At 59.3% G+C, this 13955-nt stretch overlaps 1 protein-coding gene across 1 annotated transcript in view; it reads right to left on the reverse strand.

Moving 5' to 3' along the window:
* The window catches only part of LOC104914608 (SRC kinase signaling inhibitor 1-like), an 11774-nt gene extending 486 nt beyond the window's left edge, over positions 1-11288 (reverse strand). Inside the window, exons 1-3 of the mRNA XM_010724619.2 lie at positions 10841-11288; positions 10461-10609; positions 2173-2457 (exon numbers count right to left, since the gene is read on the reverse strand). Coding sequence (XP_010722921.1) covers positions 2173-2457; positions 10461-10566 — 391 coding nt within the window. The 5' untranslated portion in view covers positions 10567-10609; positions 10841-11288. The remainder of the gene's footprint in view (positions 1-2172; positions 2458-10460; positions 10610-10840) is intronic.
* Between the last annotated feature and the right edge of the window lie 2667 nt (positions 11289-13955).

Raw genomic sequence — 13955 nt, forward strand, 5'->3', positions numbered from 1 at the left:
CCGCCCCTCCCGCGGGGTGCGGTTTCCATGACAACCGCGACTCCACCTGTCGCGGGGCCGCCACGCGGCGGTGCGCGCTCCCGGCGGAGGAGGAGCGCGCGTGCACGTGGAGGCGCGCCCACGAACACACACACACACACACACACACACGTGTACCCACACCTGTGCGCACGCACGCGCGCGCACGCAAACGCACGCGCGCGTGGGGCTGCGCGCACACGCAGGCATGCATGCACGCGCGCTCATGCACGCGCAGCCGTGCTTGTAACCCCCTCACTTCCCCCCTCCTCCCCACCCCCCCTCGCACCCATCGCAGCGCTGCTGCCGTTCGTTTCTCTCTGCTACGATTTTTGCTCTCCAAAAGACCCCGCAGCTGCAGGGCTGTGTGCGAAGGGACCCCGGCGGGGGAGAGGGGGGGAGGGGGGGATGGTGCATGGGGGAGAGCTGAGGATGCACGCATCTGTGCTGGTTGGGGGTTATCGGTTCCAAAGTGAAGCAGCACAGCTGCAGATCTGCACATCTCCCACCCCCTGCTGTTACCGTACCCATCGAACACGTTTTCCTATGTGGGTTTTACAGCAGCTGCCACCTTGGACCCCTCTGCAGTGCTCCATGGGTGATGGTTCGATTACAGGGCAGCACTCTGCTCATTTCAGTGCTGTAACACGATGTCATCTAAAGGTTTACACCCAGGTTCCCACTGTTTTTATTCTCAACCTCCCATCTTGCTGGAAATGCGCGGCCCTCAGCCCCACAGCAATTCCCAAGCACAGAGGATGCTCCAAATCCCAAAGTTTCCCATTCGCTTTCTAAAATCCTCTAAAGCCTCCCAACCTTGAGCCAACACCGGGCAGATTTGCTTTTCCCAGCTGCTGCCTAAAGAAAAAAAGTCTTTAAACCACTGTAATAACGAGGGGAAGATTCCTGATTATTTACTGAGAGGTAAATGGCAAACATTGCTGCAGAGCAGGAGGGGTGGGGGCACACCTTGCACCTCGTGCACACCCTGCTCAGGTTGCACCAGCACCCAGCATCGCTTCTGCAGGGAGAGAGAGGAGCAAGGTGCACTTTGCTGCAAGGAAACTCTCGCAGCCCTCACCTCATTGCAACCTCTGCCAACAGCTGGAGGCTGCAACGCACTGCAGGGCTGCACTGCTCCCCTTTGCATCCAGCCCTGAGCCAACGACCTTTTTGCATGGAGAGGGGTTGCACTGTGGGACCACCCAGTGCTGCCATCCCAGCCCCACAAAGCCAGGATAGGGGCTGCAGCGTGGGAGCAGCTGCGTTTCCTTATACAGCTTGATTTCTTTCTCTATTTCTTTCTGCTGAGTCTGGGAGCTGTTGCCTTCACCCCACGGGGAGGTGTCTAGTTGGAGATGATATAGGATTTCTTCCTGCAGCTGCTCCGTGCTCGCCCTCCCCTGTGCTTTTTTTGCATATAAGTGATAGTTTTGGTAGGAACGTATGGCTGCTCCAGCAGACTCCAGGCTGGGGGGGTCACTCTTCCCCATTGCCACACCGTGGGGGCATGAAATCAGGTGTCCCTTCCGCAGATCCCCCCACCTTTGGGCCCTGGGGGAGAATGGAGTCCCTGGGAATGCACAGCCAAGGGACATCCCTGCAGGGATGTGGGCACCGAACCTGACAGCACTGAACTGTGGGAGCACCAAACACAGGGAACCCTGAGCTCTGAGAGCACCTGACCCACGTGCAGCCCCTGCCCTGCACAGCACTGGGACGGAGCCTCAGCCCCTCGCTGCCTCACAGCCCTGCCCTTCCCAGCCCTCACCCAGGCAGCAGTGGGAGACCCCTCCCCCAGGAGGTGCCCCACATCGCCCTGGCTCTGAGCATCCCCATCCCTCTCAGGTCAGGTCTGCCCATGGCTGAGCACCAGGAAGCTGCAGAGAGCAGGATAGGGGTCCCCACTATGTCAAATCCCCCCCATCTTTAGCAGGGTGAAGCCACGCACCTCATGACTGGCACACCCACCCCTCCACCTGCATGCGCGGAGACACTGCTTTCATCTCAGCCAAGGAAAAAATCTACTTGGAGACCCCCAGCCTGTGCGAGAAGGGCTGCTCCTGCCCATGCCATGCCCCCTACGACCCCCCCACACTTCCCCAAATGAGGGGGTCCTAGTTCCCCCCCCTCCCCCAATCATACACCCCTTACCTGATCCCGCATGCGCTCCTGCTGCCCGCGCTAGCGCCAGCGCGTGCTGCGGGTATTTATTCTTCAGGTGGTCCATGAAGGCGTCCCGTTTGCGTTCCATCTCCGACTTCTGGAGGCCGGTGAGGGCCTCGAGGCTCTGGGCGGCGATGACGGTGTGCCGGCGCTCCGAGGTGTGCACCAACCCTACGTTGGAGAAGCGCCGTGTGCCGTTGCCCAAAGTGCGGTACTCCCGCGGGTACTCGGCATCGTCGGCCGAGATCATGTGGGCGCTGGTCCTGTCGGGATCTGCACGGGGAGGGAGAGCAGAACGGGGTGAGGGGAGGCTCCCTGGTGGGTTTGGGGTGCTGTGGTATGGGGACGGGGCACGGGGTGGTGTTAAATGTGGCTGAGTCCGGCCGGGTGTGGGGTCATCGTTTGGTGGGATGCAAGCGGTGGGGGTGGGAGGGGTGCAGGGTTTCGTCTCCCTGTGATGGTGGTGGGGGGGGAGAGGGGGGAGTCAGGAAGGGCTGGGGGCTACGGGAGGGACAGAGGGGCCGAGGTGCTACCAAGACCCCAACATTTGGGCTAAAACATGGAATGAACAGCGCTAAGGCACCAAAACGGCACAGACGAGACACACGAGCCGGGCGCACTGCCCCGCGGCACAGACAGACAGAGGGACACAGACACACGGACAGACCAAAAAAGAAAATGAAAGGTGGGTTGGGGAGGCTTGCATCGTCCCATCAGTGCTGCACTGTGCTGCTGCCTGTGGCCGGGGACCCCCCCAAAGCCATTCCAGCCCTCGCAGAGCTCAACCCCGGTCAGCGGGTGCTGGCAGCGCTCATCCCTTCACCACCACAGCCATTCATCAGCATCACACCATGACTTTAATTCCCAGGGAAGCCGTGCCGACTGCTCACACACCACGAGTGTAACTCATGCCTGGAAGTCCCTGCGTGCTGCCAAAACCCATCACCAACACAGTGAGTGTGGAGTGCCCAACCCCGTGGCACTCAGCCCCATCCGTCCCAGCGCTGCTGATGAGCTCAGGGACCTCATGCTGCCCGGCCCACGTCACCCCACAACCACCAGCTCCAAATGTTTGGCAACCTGCAGCACTCCTGCTGAGGGAATTCACCACCGTAAGGCTTTCCTTTCACTCCCGTTTAACCTTGATTCATTATTCATCTCCTTCCTTTTCCCCCTTCCTTCCCGCTAAGCAAATCATAGAGAGCTTTTCCTTTTCCCTTAATTATTTATCAGCCCAACATATCAGCTTTATAACGAGTGATTGTGTTATTAATGTGGGACAGGATTTTTGTCTGCGCTGCCGACGCCACTCGGCTGCTCAAGGTCATACAGAGGGGTTTGCTGTGAGTTGGGTGATTGTGGGAATACAAGAAAAACTGTTCAGAGCAGAAGCTGTGGAGCAAGATAAACAGCAGGTGATGGCATCAGTGCAGCCCCCAGCAAAAGCCTTGGGGACACCAAAGTCCTGGACACCAAAGCCTTGGGACACCAAAGCCTTGGGACAGCAAAGCCCTGGACACCAAAGCCTTGGGGACACCAAAGACTTGGGACACCAAAGTCCTGGACACCAAAGCCCTGGGACACCAAAGCCTTGGGACAGCAAAGCCCCGGACACCAAAGCCTTGGGGACACCAAAGACTTGGGACACCAAAGCCCTGGACACCAAAGCCTTGGGACACCAAAGCCCTGGGACACCAACGCCTTGGGGACACCAAAGCCTTGGGACAGCAAAACCCTGGACACCACAGCCTTGGGGACACCAAAGCCTTGGGACACCAAAGCCCTGGACACCAAAGCCCTGGGACACCAAAGCCTTGGGACACCCTTCCTTGCATGACAACAGAATCTGAGCAAGCACTGCAATCCCGATCCATCCCACCACGCTCAGCCCAGTCCCCGTGTCACCCTGGCACGGTGATGGTGTGCAAAATGCCCATGGATGGATGGATGATGTCACCATGGAGGTGACCGCTGGGTTTGGCACTACCTGTGTGCATCTCTCCCGTTGTGTGACAGCCCCCAAATCACGCTGCTCACTGTGGGTGTGCTATGGGGCTGCACAGCCCTCCTGCCCTCAGCTGGTCACAAAGTGCTTGTCTGGGGGGCAGAGCAATGGAGATATGCAGGGGCTGAACCCAAAACTCAGTATCCAGAACTCAGCACCCAGAATCCAGAACCCAACAGCCAGAACTCAGAACCCAGAACTCAGCATCAAGAACCCAACACTCAGCACCCAGAATCCAGAACCCTGTATCCAGAACCCAGCATTCAGAACTCAGCATCCAGAATCCAGAACCCTGAATCCAGAGCCCAGTGCCCAGAACTCAGTGCCCAGAACTCAGCATCCAGAACCCAGAACCCTGTATCCAGAACCCAGTGCCCAGAATTGAGCATCCAGAACCCAGCATCCAGAACCCAGTATCCAAAACCCAACACCCAGAATCCATCACCCAGAACCCAGTATCCAAAACCCAACACCCAGAATCCATCACCCAGAATCCATCACCCAGAACCCAGCACCCAGAACCCAGCACCCACACCCAGCATCCAGAACACAGCACCCAGAATCGAGCATCCAGAACCCAGCATCCAGAACTCAGCATCCAGAACTCAGCACCCAGAACCCAGCACCCAGAATCGAGCATCCAGAACCCAGCATCCAGAACTCAGCACCCAGAACCCAGCACCCAGAATCAAGCATCCAGAACCCAGCATCCAGAACTCAACTTCCAGAACAGCACCCAGAACCCAGCACCCAGAATCGAGCATCCAGAACCCAGCATCCAGAACTCAGCTTCCAGAATCGAGCACCCAGAACCCAACACTCAGAACCGAGCATCCAGAACCCAGAACCCAGCACCCATCCCAGCCACCCTCCTGACTCTTTCCCACCCCCCTGCCGGTGCTGAGCCTCACATCAGCATGCAGCTCCCTGCTCCCTGATTACACGCTCCGGGAGCGGAACGCGCCAGCTCGCTGTCTCTCTGCGACTGCTAAAGAGGATGATTTGAAAAGCCCTGCACAATCAGCACCGGGTCAGAGCAGAGCCGGGAACCGACGGGGGCTCTTCCACCTCTGGCTGCGCTGCATCCGCTCCTGAACTCCTCACTGGGCTCCAGCAAGAACACGAGCAGGCATCCCGAAAGAGGAGATGCTGCACCCTTCCCCACTTCACCCCTTTGATTCCATCAGTGGGATGGGATGAGCATCCTCCAGGTGTGCTCCCACAGCAGCCGGAATCCAATGGGAAATCCTGGAAATCCCCCTCCGGGCAGCAGGGACCGTCCATCCATCCTCCTTACCGGGTGCCGTGGGTGGGAGAGGAGCCCCAAATCCTGCCCTGTACCCCATCAGAGTCACACCGGGGTGGGCATCCAGCAGGGTGGTCCGCCCCGATCCCCCCCCGCCCGCAGCGTGGCGGGGGTTTATCAGAAAGAGGATCTTTCAAACACAGTTTATTACTGCAGTTTCATAAATCTTCATGAAGCAGCCGAGCTCACGCGGGCCGTGAAAGCCGTGACAGTTAGCAGAGCATGAAAAATAGTCCGAGCAAACAATTGTACCAAACGGGGAGAGGGGAGGGGAAGGAGAGATTACGTTTGGGGAGAAAGGGAGGCAGAAGAATAGAAGCCCTTGGAGCTATGCAGCTCCCCACACCCGGCCATTAGGGCAGCTGGGAGATGCGCTCGCCTTCCCCGAAACGCCGCAGCCGCTGAGCTGCAAACTGCTGCTGTGTGCAGCACGTGAGGACACGGCCTGGAGAGCCCCGTGCTGCAGTAACCCCTTCTCTGCCAGGCTGCTGCAAGGCACTGGGATGCAGCCATAGGGGAAGGGCAGTGGGAGGTGATGCTCGTTGGGATGTGCTCAGCTTGATTTGAGGCAGGATCTATGGGGGGGAGGAGGGGGGACGGACAGATGGACGGACTGTGCTGTGCTCAGCCAAGCAGTTGTGTTAGGATGGGGCTGTGGTGGTAAGGTGAGCTGTGCTATGGGACCTGGTGAACACAGCCAAGGTGTGACACTGGGTGCTGGTGTCCCACGAAGCACGAAGCTCGGGGCACAGCTCTGTCCTGGACACACTCTGGCTTCTCTCCAGCAGTCATTCCCTGCCTGGCATTTTGCTGTCAGAAGGGACACCTCCCCACAGCAACCCTTGGTCCCAGTTTGGCCTCAGCCCCAGCTAATAAAGCCGTGCCTGCTGGGAACACCTCTGAATGGCTGGGGGCTGCAGGGGGGGCTTGGCAGCAGCTCACCCAGTGCCAAAGCGTGAGACGAGGGTTCTCTATGCCCATGCGGCACCGCTCGGTGGGGCTGTCCCAGCACATGAACATCACAGCAGGAACACAGCATGCCCTCCCCGTGCCTCCCAGCAGCCTCGTGCAGAGCAATATGAGGAGTGAAAGCTCACGGACGGCTGTGCTGAAAGCTTCCATGTGATCTGCTCACTCCTGGGTTGATGGAGACCCAGCGTGGGGCAGAGAGTGCCCACCCCAATACAACCCCTGCCCGTGGCACAGCTGTCCCAGCGGTGGTAATGCCACCCCCCCATCCCCAGGCGTCCCCCCACAACACGGGGCCTTTCTCTCTCCATTAAAGAGGATCGAAGGGAGACAAAACACCCACCACTGATCGCTTCATTGGGAAGTTCCCAGCCCCACTCCACTGGGACCATGCCAGGACACCCCACGGGCTGGCAGCGCTCGGTGCCCACAGTGCCGGATGTGTCCCTGCAGACCCAGCCCTGCCTGTCCCCAGCCATGATGCGCCCTGGCCACCGCAGCTGCCAAGAAGCCAGGAAGCAGCACAGGATCCATCCGGACACGTAGGGGTACGCTGGTGGCAGCCGTGCCCCATCTCAGGCATCTGGCACCCAGCCCTGTGCTGGCACGCAGCACTTTGCTCTGGAAGCGGGGACACGGGCGGCTCAATTCCCGTGTCTCAAACCCTGAGCTGAAGGAGAGAGCCCATCTGGCCCGGCCCCATGAAAAGCAGCAGCTCCTTCCCACCCCGCTGGGTGTCATCACACCCACACGCACACACAGAGATGGGAAGCGAGCGCACCCCGCTCCCCCAGCCACGAGCTTCGTGCTGGGCACCAGCAGCACCAACACATCCATCATCAGGGCCGCGAGTTGGGCTATGGGCACACAGCCCCCTGCAGCCCCCAGCCCTGTCCACAGCCCCCCTCCCAGCCCTCCTCTTTCCTGCGCTCTCTCGTTGGCTCAGCATCTCCCCTCAAGCTGCTCCCATCCTCGTCCCAGCGCTCCTCACGGAGCTGCTTTGCTTTGGTGGAGGGGGAAAATGAGCACAGAGGGTGAGCTCACAGAGGATGCGCGATGCAGGAGGATGAGTCACGGCCAGCAGAGCTGGGCAAAGCTTCCCTCTGCTGCCAGCTTCCTCCCTGACCCCTGGCAGCGGGCCGGAGCTGGCGGCATCCCCTGAGCAGCGCTGCCTGGGGAAGTGGGGAGGCACAGCACTGTGGCTGGGGGAGATGCCAGCAGCTCAGGAACTGGATTAAAATACAGCAGGGGTGGGGGGGGGCTGTCACGGCACAAACACACAGTGTGTGGTGGTCTCCTCTCTCAGATCCAGGCAGTGCAGCGAGGATGGGATGAGCCCATGTGGCTGCAGCCAGATCGCAGCCTGGGGGATGTCCTCAGGCTCACATCTGAGGGGGAAACTGAGGTATAGGACTGAAGAGGGAATGGCTCAGTCCAAAGGGGGCAGATGCAGAGCACGTGGGTCCGGCTGCCAGCAAGATACAGAGATGTGGAGGGGACAAACCCAGGTGGGAGAAAGGGGAAAGCACAGGCAGAGCCACTTGGTTTGGATGCACATCTCCTGAAAGGACCCTGAGCTTCTCAGCACCCGGCAGCTCTGTCTCACTCCCACCACTGTGCTGAGCCAGGCGTGGGGCAGTGACTCACTGCGTCGTGCAGCAAAGAGCTGCCAAACCCCTTCTCCACACAGAGATCCCATGCACAGCCTGGGGAGAGACAGCACGGGGATGAACCTGAGGTTGTGAAGGACCTGAGCACGCAAAACCCTGCAGAGCTGCTGTCTCCATCACCCTTTTGCATCTCTACCACTGCAGGAGTGCTGCAGCATGGGTCCCACCACTCTGACTTCAGCTGCTCAGGCAAATTGCTCTGGAAATCAATTCCAATCTATCAGGCATCAGGAAAGCGATAAACTGCCCCTCAAGACACCAAATCGATGCTTCCTCTTAGGCCAGAGCAGAGCAGGGGGTGGGGAGCGGGGGCCGGGGTCCTGCTGCAAATAGGAGGGAAGGAAACAGCCCAGCTGGTTGGAGGGAAATGACCCCAAAATGAGGGCAAGGGTAAGGCACACAGCTCCCACCCCATCTGTGCCCCACCTGGCACCACCACATCCCTACCCTCCTGCCCAGCACCCCCCTTTCCCAGCAGTTAATTGGCTTTTAGGTACAGAAGAAAAAAGGGAAAAGGAGGAAGGAGGGAATCCCAAACAGCAGGGGCTGCTCGGAGCAGACCTACAGAGAAGCTGTGCTCCCCATAAGGAATCAGTGGGAGATGCAAGATCTCCCCGTGGTCAGGGTTTGGGGTGGTTCCTTGCTGGCAGGTGAGTGGCTTTGGAGGCAGGCAGAGGAACGAGGCAGGGGGGAGAAGGGGCCGGAGGGAAACACAACGAGATCAAAAATCAATTCCCAACAGAACCACTCCTTCCTCTAATGAGACACCGAGCGAAGTCGCTGAGCAGAGCAAGGCCACCTTGATTGCTTTGGTGACAGCAGAAATGAGGATCAACAGCACAACAGCACACGGGTAGCAGAGAGGTGGCAGCTCCAGAACATGGCTGTGCCTGGTGTCACCCATCCCAGTGCTGCAGGATGGCTGCAGGACCCCCCTGCGCTGGGTGGTAGCCAAGAGCAGGGTGCTCTGCTGCATGGGGATGCACCCTTGTCCCGCAGATGGGAAGGGCAGCATTGTCATTCCAGCTTGGAAGTAGAGGGGCAGGATTTGACCAGAGAGCTTGCAGCCAAAGGTGGAAAAGAAATGCAACAGGTTGCTGTAGAGGGAAGCAAAATGATGGGATAAAGCCCCTGTGAAGGGGAGCGTGGCCTTGCACTGCACCAGCCCTGGGGTTGTGCAGAATGCACTCAGTGCAGTTTTTCAGGCAAGTTAATCACTTCCTCTAATCTGCTGCCATTAGTGCAGTCATGCTAACTGCTCGCTCACTGATGGGAGGCCGGAGCTGCCTGACAGGAGCTTCGATGGCACGCTACACCTCATCAAAAGCAAATCCATCTGGAAGAGCACAGCGGGAGCAAGGTGGGGGGGGAGGTGGGAAGGTGCCCCTCCTGTTTTCCTGCAGGGAAGCAGAGCCCTGGATGGTGCCACAAAGGGGAAAACTCAAATCAAACCCAAAGCTCCCCCAGTCCTTGCCTGAGAGGCTGGGAGCAGAGCCTGGGGGGGTGGGGGGGGTAAATGGGGGGGACAAGAGCCTGGCACAGCTCCTGCACTGGCACAAGGGCACGCAGCTCCTTCGAGGAGTTGACTCCTGCTGTGATCAGTGCTGGCAGCCTGGAGCCCAGCCGTGCCCAGAGCATCACGTGGGAAATGGGCATTTGGGGATCCTGTGCTGCTTTGCACAGAGCTGGGGTGATGGGGGGGAGGATGCTGGGGAAGCTATTTCTGTGTTATGGAGGGGCTTGGGAGCAATGCTCCAGACGGGGAGGGGAGGACAGCCCCTATTTATAAGCATGCAGGTAGCACGTAGGTGGTTGGTCACAGACTGCTCTGCCAGCCCGGTTAGTCACAGCGAGCTACGAGTCAAAAAGGCTGGGAAAAACACACAGATCTATGCCTAAAGCCTTCTAGATGCCAGAAAGCGCACCCATCATCTGAATAACCGGGGCAGCTGTGCCAGAACAGAGCCCTGGGCACACGGAGGGACACAGCCGGGCCACGTCCTGCTGCCAGAGGTCCCCACGGGGCTCCCCAGATGCACGGCACACCACGTCCAGCCACGGGATGAAGGCACCGCAACGTCCCCCCCCAGGAGCATCCCCACATCCCGCAGCAGATGCCACCCATCCCTCCTCCATCCCCAACCCGGAGCAGCGCCGCATCCCTCCGAACCCTTCCACCAGCGCCTGCCCGCAGCTGTCCAAACATCGCAGTGTAGTCAAGCAAAAGGAGGGCACAGCAGCTGCCTGCAGCACCCAGCATCCCGCCCGGCCCATCCCAGCATCGCCTCCGGCACACAACCCCCCCCCCCACGTCCCCAATCCGTACCCACGAGCAGCGATGTCAGCCTGCGGTCCCCGGGCTCCGAGGCTCTGTTCTGCTCCCGCAGCCGAGGGGAAGCGCCCGAGGGATGCTTCGCCCAGCGAGGAAGCATGGTGACACCCGGGCAGGGAGGAACCGGGAGACGGCTCCAAAATCTGTGCGACAAACACATGCATCGTACGGCATATGTTTAAAGCGAATCAAACCCGCTTTTACTAATCGCTCGGCATTTCAAGCAACACGTCGTCTCTGTCAGGTTAAATCTAGGGAGGCTCGCGTTAGCTGCTCGCGTTAATTAAATACAGGAGCGGCTCATTACGAAACGCGCACGCAGAGAAGGAGAGCAGCGGGTTGCGCTCTCACCAAACCCCGTCCACGGCACTGACCTCGAGCAGCACCGCGCAGCCACCGCTCGGCACCGCCGCGTCACATCGGCGCGATGGAGAGGAACCGCCGCGGTGTCACCGATCCCGCACAGCGCTCAGCTGCCACCACGCTGCCGTCCCCGCCGCTCCCCGCTGCCGTCCCCGCTCCATTTCGGTGGCTAAAAATCGCTGCTCCGCTTTCGGTGCCAGCGGCCATCGCATCCTTCCCGGCTCCGTGCCAGCGCTGCGCTCACATCCTCTCTCCTGCCCCGAGAATTTGCCCCCCTGCCCGACTCGGTTCCTCTTCTCCGTACTGATGTCTGTCTGTCTGTCTGTCTGTCTCTCTTGCTCTCTTTTCTGGCTCAGGCACTTCAAAGCTCCCCGTGGGTCTCTGGGTATTATTTTTTGTTATTTTTTTTTTTTTCCTCTCGAAATGTCAGCGTGCCCCCTCACATGCATCACATGGGCTGCAGCCAGCAGCCACTGCTCATCCGTGCACAGCGCCGACGCCGTCAGCCCATGGGATGCCCCTCCCTGCTCGCAGGGTCCGCACGGGGGGACACCAGCAGAGCCCCCAGCAGCCGCCGAGCAGCACCCGAACACAGATTACCGGTGATTAAAAGCAGAGCCCTGCAGCCCCCAGGCAGCTCCAGCACCACCCGTTCCCCAAAGCCGCCTTCTCCACCTGCCAGAGCACGAAGCATCCAGCAGCAAACACTTTGCCCTCAGCACTGCCGCCAGCAGCCCGCCTGGCACGGATCTGACACCCACCCGTGGGCACCGTGAGGATCAGCCCATGGAAACCAACCCCAAGCTGCTGCCCACTGCCACACAGCTGTGTTCTGCACAGCCCCTGGGCAGCCACGGTATGTGGGATTGCTCCCGACCTCCACAGCGGGGACTTGGGGGGGATGTGGCAGCCAGCAGATGTGCACATGGGACCAGAGCTGGGCAGCATCTCCCTCAGCTGCTCCCTCCTTTCTTCCCATCTCATGGCTTTTCCAGGGCATAGAAGCTGCTTTCCAAACTCACCCTTTTTCCTCCTTCCCCCGTTCCCAGTGTTTCTCCCCATCGCTCCTGGTGCATTTCAGTATCCCAAAGGCTGTCATGAACTTATAATTTCTCATGCCTTCAAAGCTCGTCCCACACAACCCAAGAGGCAAAACCAGCTGCTGGGGGCTACAGCATCCAGGAAACCCTCCACCAAAGACACAAAGTGGGGTTTTATCCCATTTTGCAGATGGGGAAATGAGGTGTGAACAGGGGGTGCAGCACCGCCCAGAGCCTTGGCACAACCAGGTGGGAGAATCCCAGCCTCTGGGATGAGATACCCCACATTGCCTCCATCCCAAGGGGTCCTGTTGCCCCCTCCCTAAGGGGAAGCGTCCTGGACACAGTGCAGAGACACAAAGCTGAAGGTGTGGGGGCACCAGGAGGGTGCAGAGATGGGAGGACGCTGTGCTGGAAAGGCAAACATGGTCACTGCTTGCAGTAAGGATTAATTGTTCTTCCCACTGATCCCTGAATTCTGGCTTGCACCCACAGCCGTGCTGCAGGGAGGGCCAGAGGAAGAGGTGACCTTTGAATTCTGATTGCTCTGCTAATGAGAAGCAAATAAGCATTAGTGCAGCTGGAGAGCTGCTCAGAAGGGGCTGCATGCAGAGAGGCTGGGTGCCCCATCTGAAACCCAAAGTTCCCCACTTGGGGACTCCCCAAAGCCACGATTTCTCTGCAGCACAACCCTGAGCTGGCAGTGTGGTGGCATGAGGTGTTGTGTGCACAAAAAGCCTATGGCTGCGTGACACCTCAGCCTCAGTGGGGCTGTGAGCAGCTGCATGCAGCAAGGCAGCTCCCAGGGGGAGGCTGGTAAAAGCAGCTCACACCTCGAGGCGAGGTGCCTGCATTTGCACATGCGATGCCAGACACAGATTTGCAATCAGAGGCTCTCCCAGGAGCTGCCACCAGCACCTGGATGGGGACAAGGGACAGATGTGAGCACTGCAGCAGCCACTGGGGTTGGGAGGAGTGGGGACCAGGTGCAATGGGGTCTGAGTACAGCGGGGTCTGTGTGCAGTGGAGTCTGGGAGCAGTGGGGTCTGATCATAACAGGGTCTGGGTGGAGAGGGGTCAGGGTGCAGTGGGGACCAGGGGCAGTGAGGTCTGGGTGCAAAGGGGTCTGGATGCAAAGGGGCCTGAATGCAATGGGATCTGGGTGCAATGGGATCTGGGTGCAATGGGGTCTGGGTGCAATGGGGTCTGGATGCAAAGGGGCCTGAATGCAATGGGATCTGGGTGCAATGTGGTCTGGGTGCAATGGGTCTGGATGCAAAGGGGTCTGCTACAAAAGGGTCTGGATCGTGGCTCCCTGTGCTCCCCGTCCTGGTCCCTGCCATCTTTCTGCTCTGCAGACCCACGCCTGCTCCTCACAATGCCCACGCACAGCCCCGGCACAATGAAGCCCTGCTCTGCTGTGGCACTGCTGGCCGTGGCACGAACAGCGCAGCGCTCCTCGGGCACTGCAGCCCCTTTCACCCCTCGCTGGGAGTGAGACAGCACAGCTTTGTGTCTGCTGACACACAGCACAACGGCGGCACTGAGCTCGAAGTCTATCCAGCAATATTCGTGCATGCGGTGCCCAACACGCCCAGCACAGTGGGCTTATTGTGTGTCATGCAGTGACCAGATATGGGGTGCTGAGCGAGTGCTCCAGTGCTAGAGGAGAAGTGGGACTTGCCCCCATCCGTCAGCAAAGAAGGGTTAACCAGCAGGGAGCCGCACTGAAAGCCTTGCAATAAACAATGAGAAAAGCTGCAGGCAGTTTGATGCCTGGCCTTTGCTCAGCACTGCCTGCGCTCTGTGCTGGGTTGTGGAGCGACATTTCTGCCCACGGGAGAGGATGTGACCCATTGCTGGGGTGAATGAGAGGCTCAAGCTTTTCCCTGGAGCAAACAGGCTGTATGGGCAGACAGACGGATGGATGGATGGGTGGGTGGAGGTGGACGGCCCTCATCTGTTCATTCCTCAGCACAACAGAATGGCTCAGCGGGGCGAGGGACGTGGTGGGCAATGAGAGCTCCGCATCCCACTGGGAATCCCTTTCCCATGTCTGAATTCCCTTCCTAGTGCACAGACAGAA

Source organism: Meleagris gallopavo, chromosome 29 (assembly GCF_000146605.3).
Source record: "Meleagris gallopavo isolate NT-WF06-2002-E0010 breed Aviagen turkey brand Nicholas breeding stock chromosome 29, Turkey_5.1, whole genome shotgun sequence".
Lineage (NCBI taxonomy): Eukaryota > Metazoa > Chordata > Aves > Galliformes > Phasianidae > Meleagris > Meleagris gallopavo.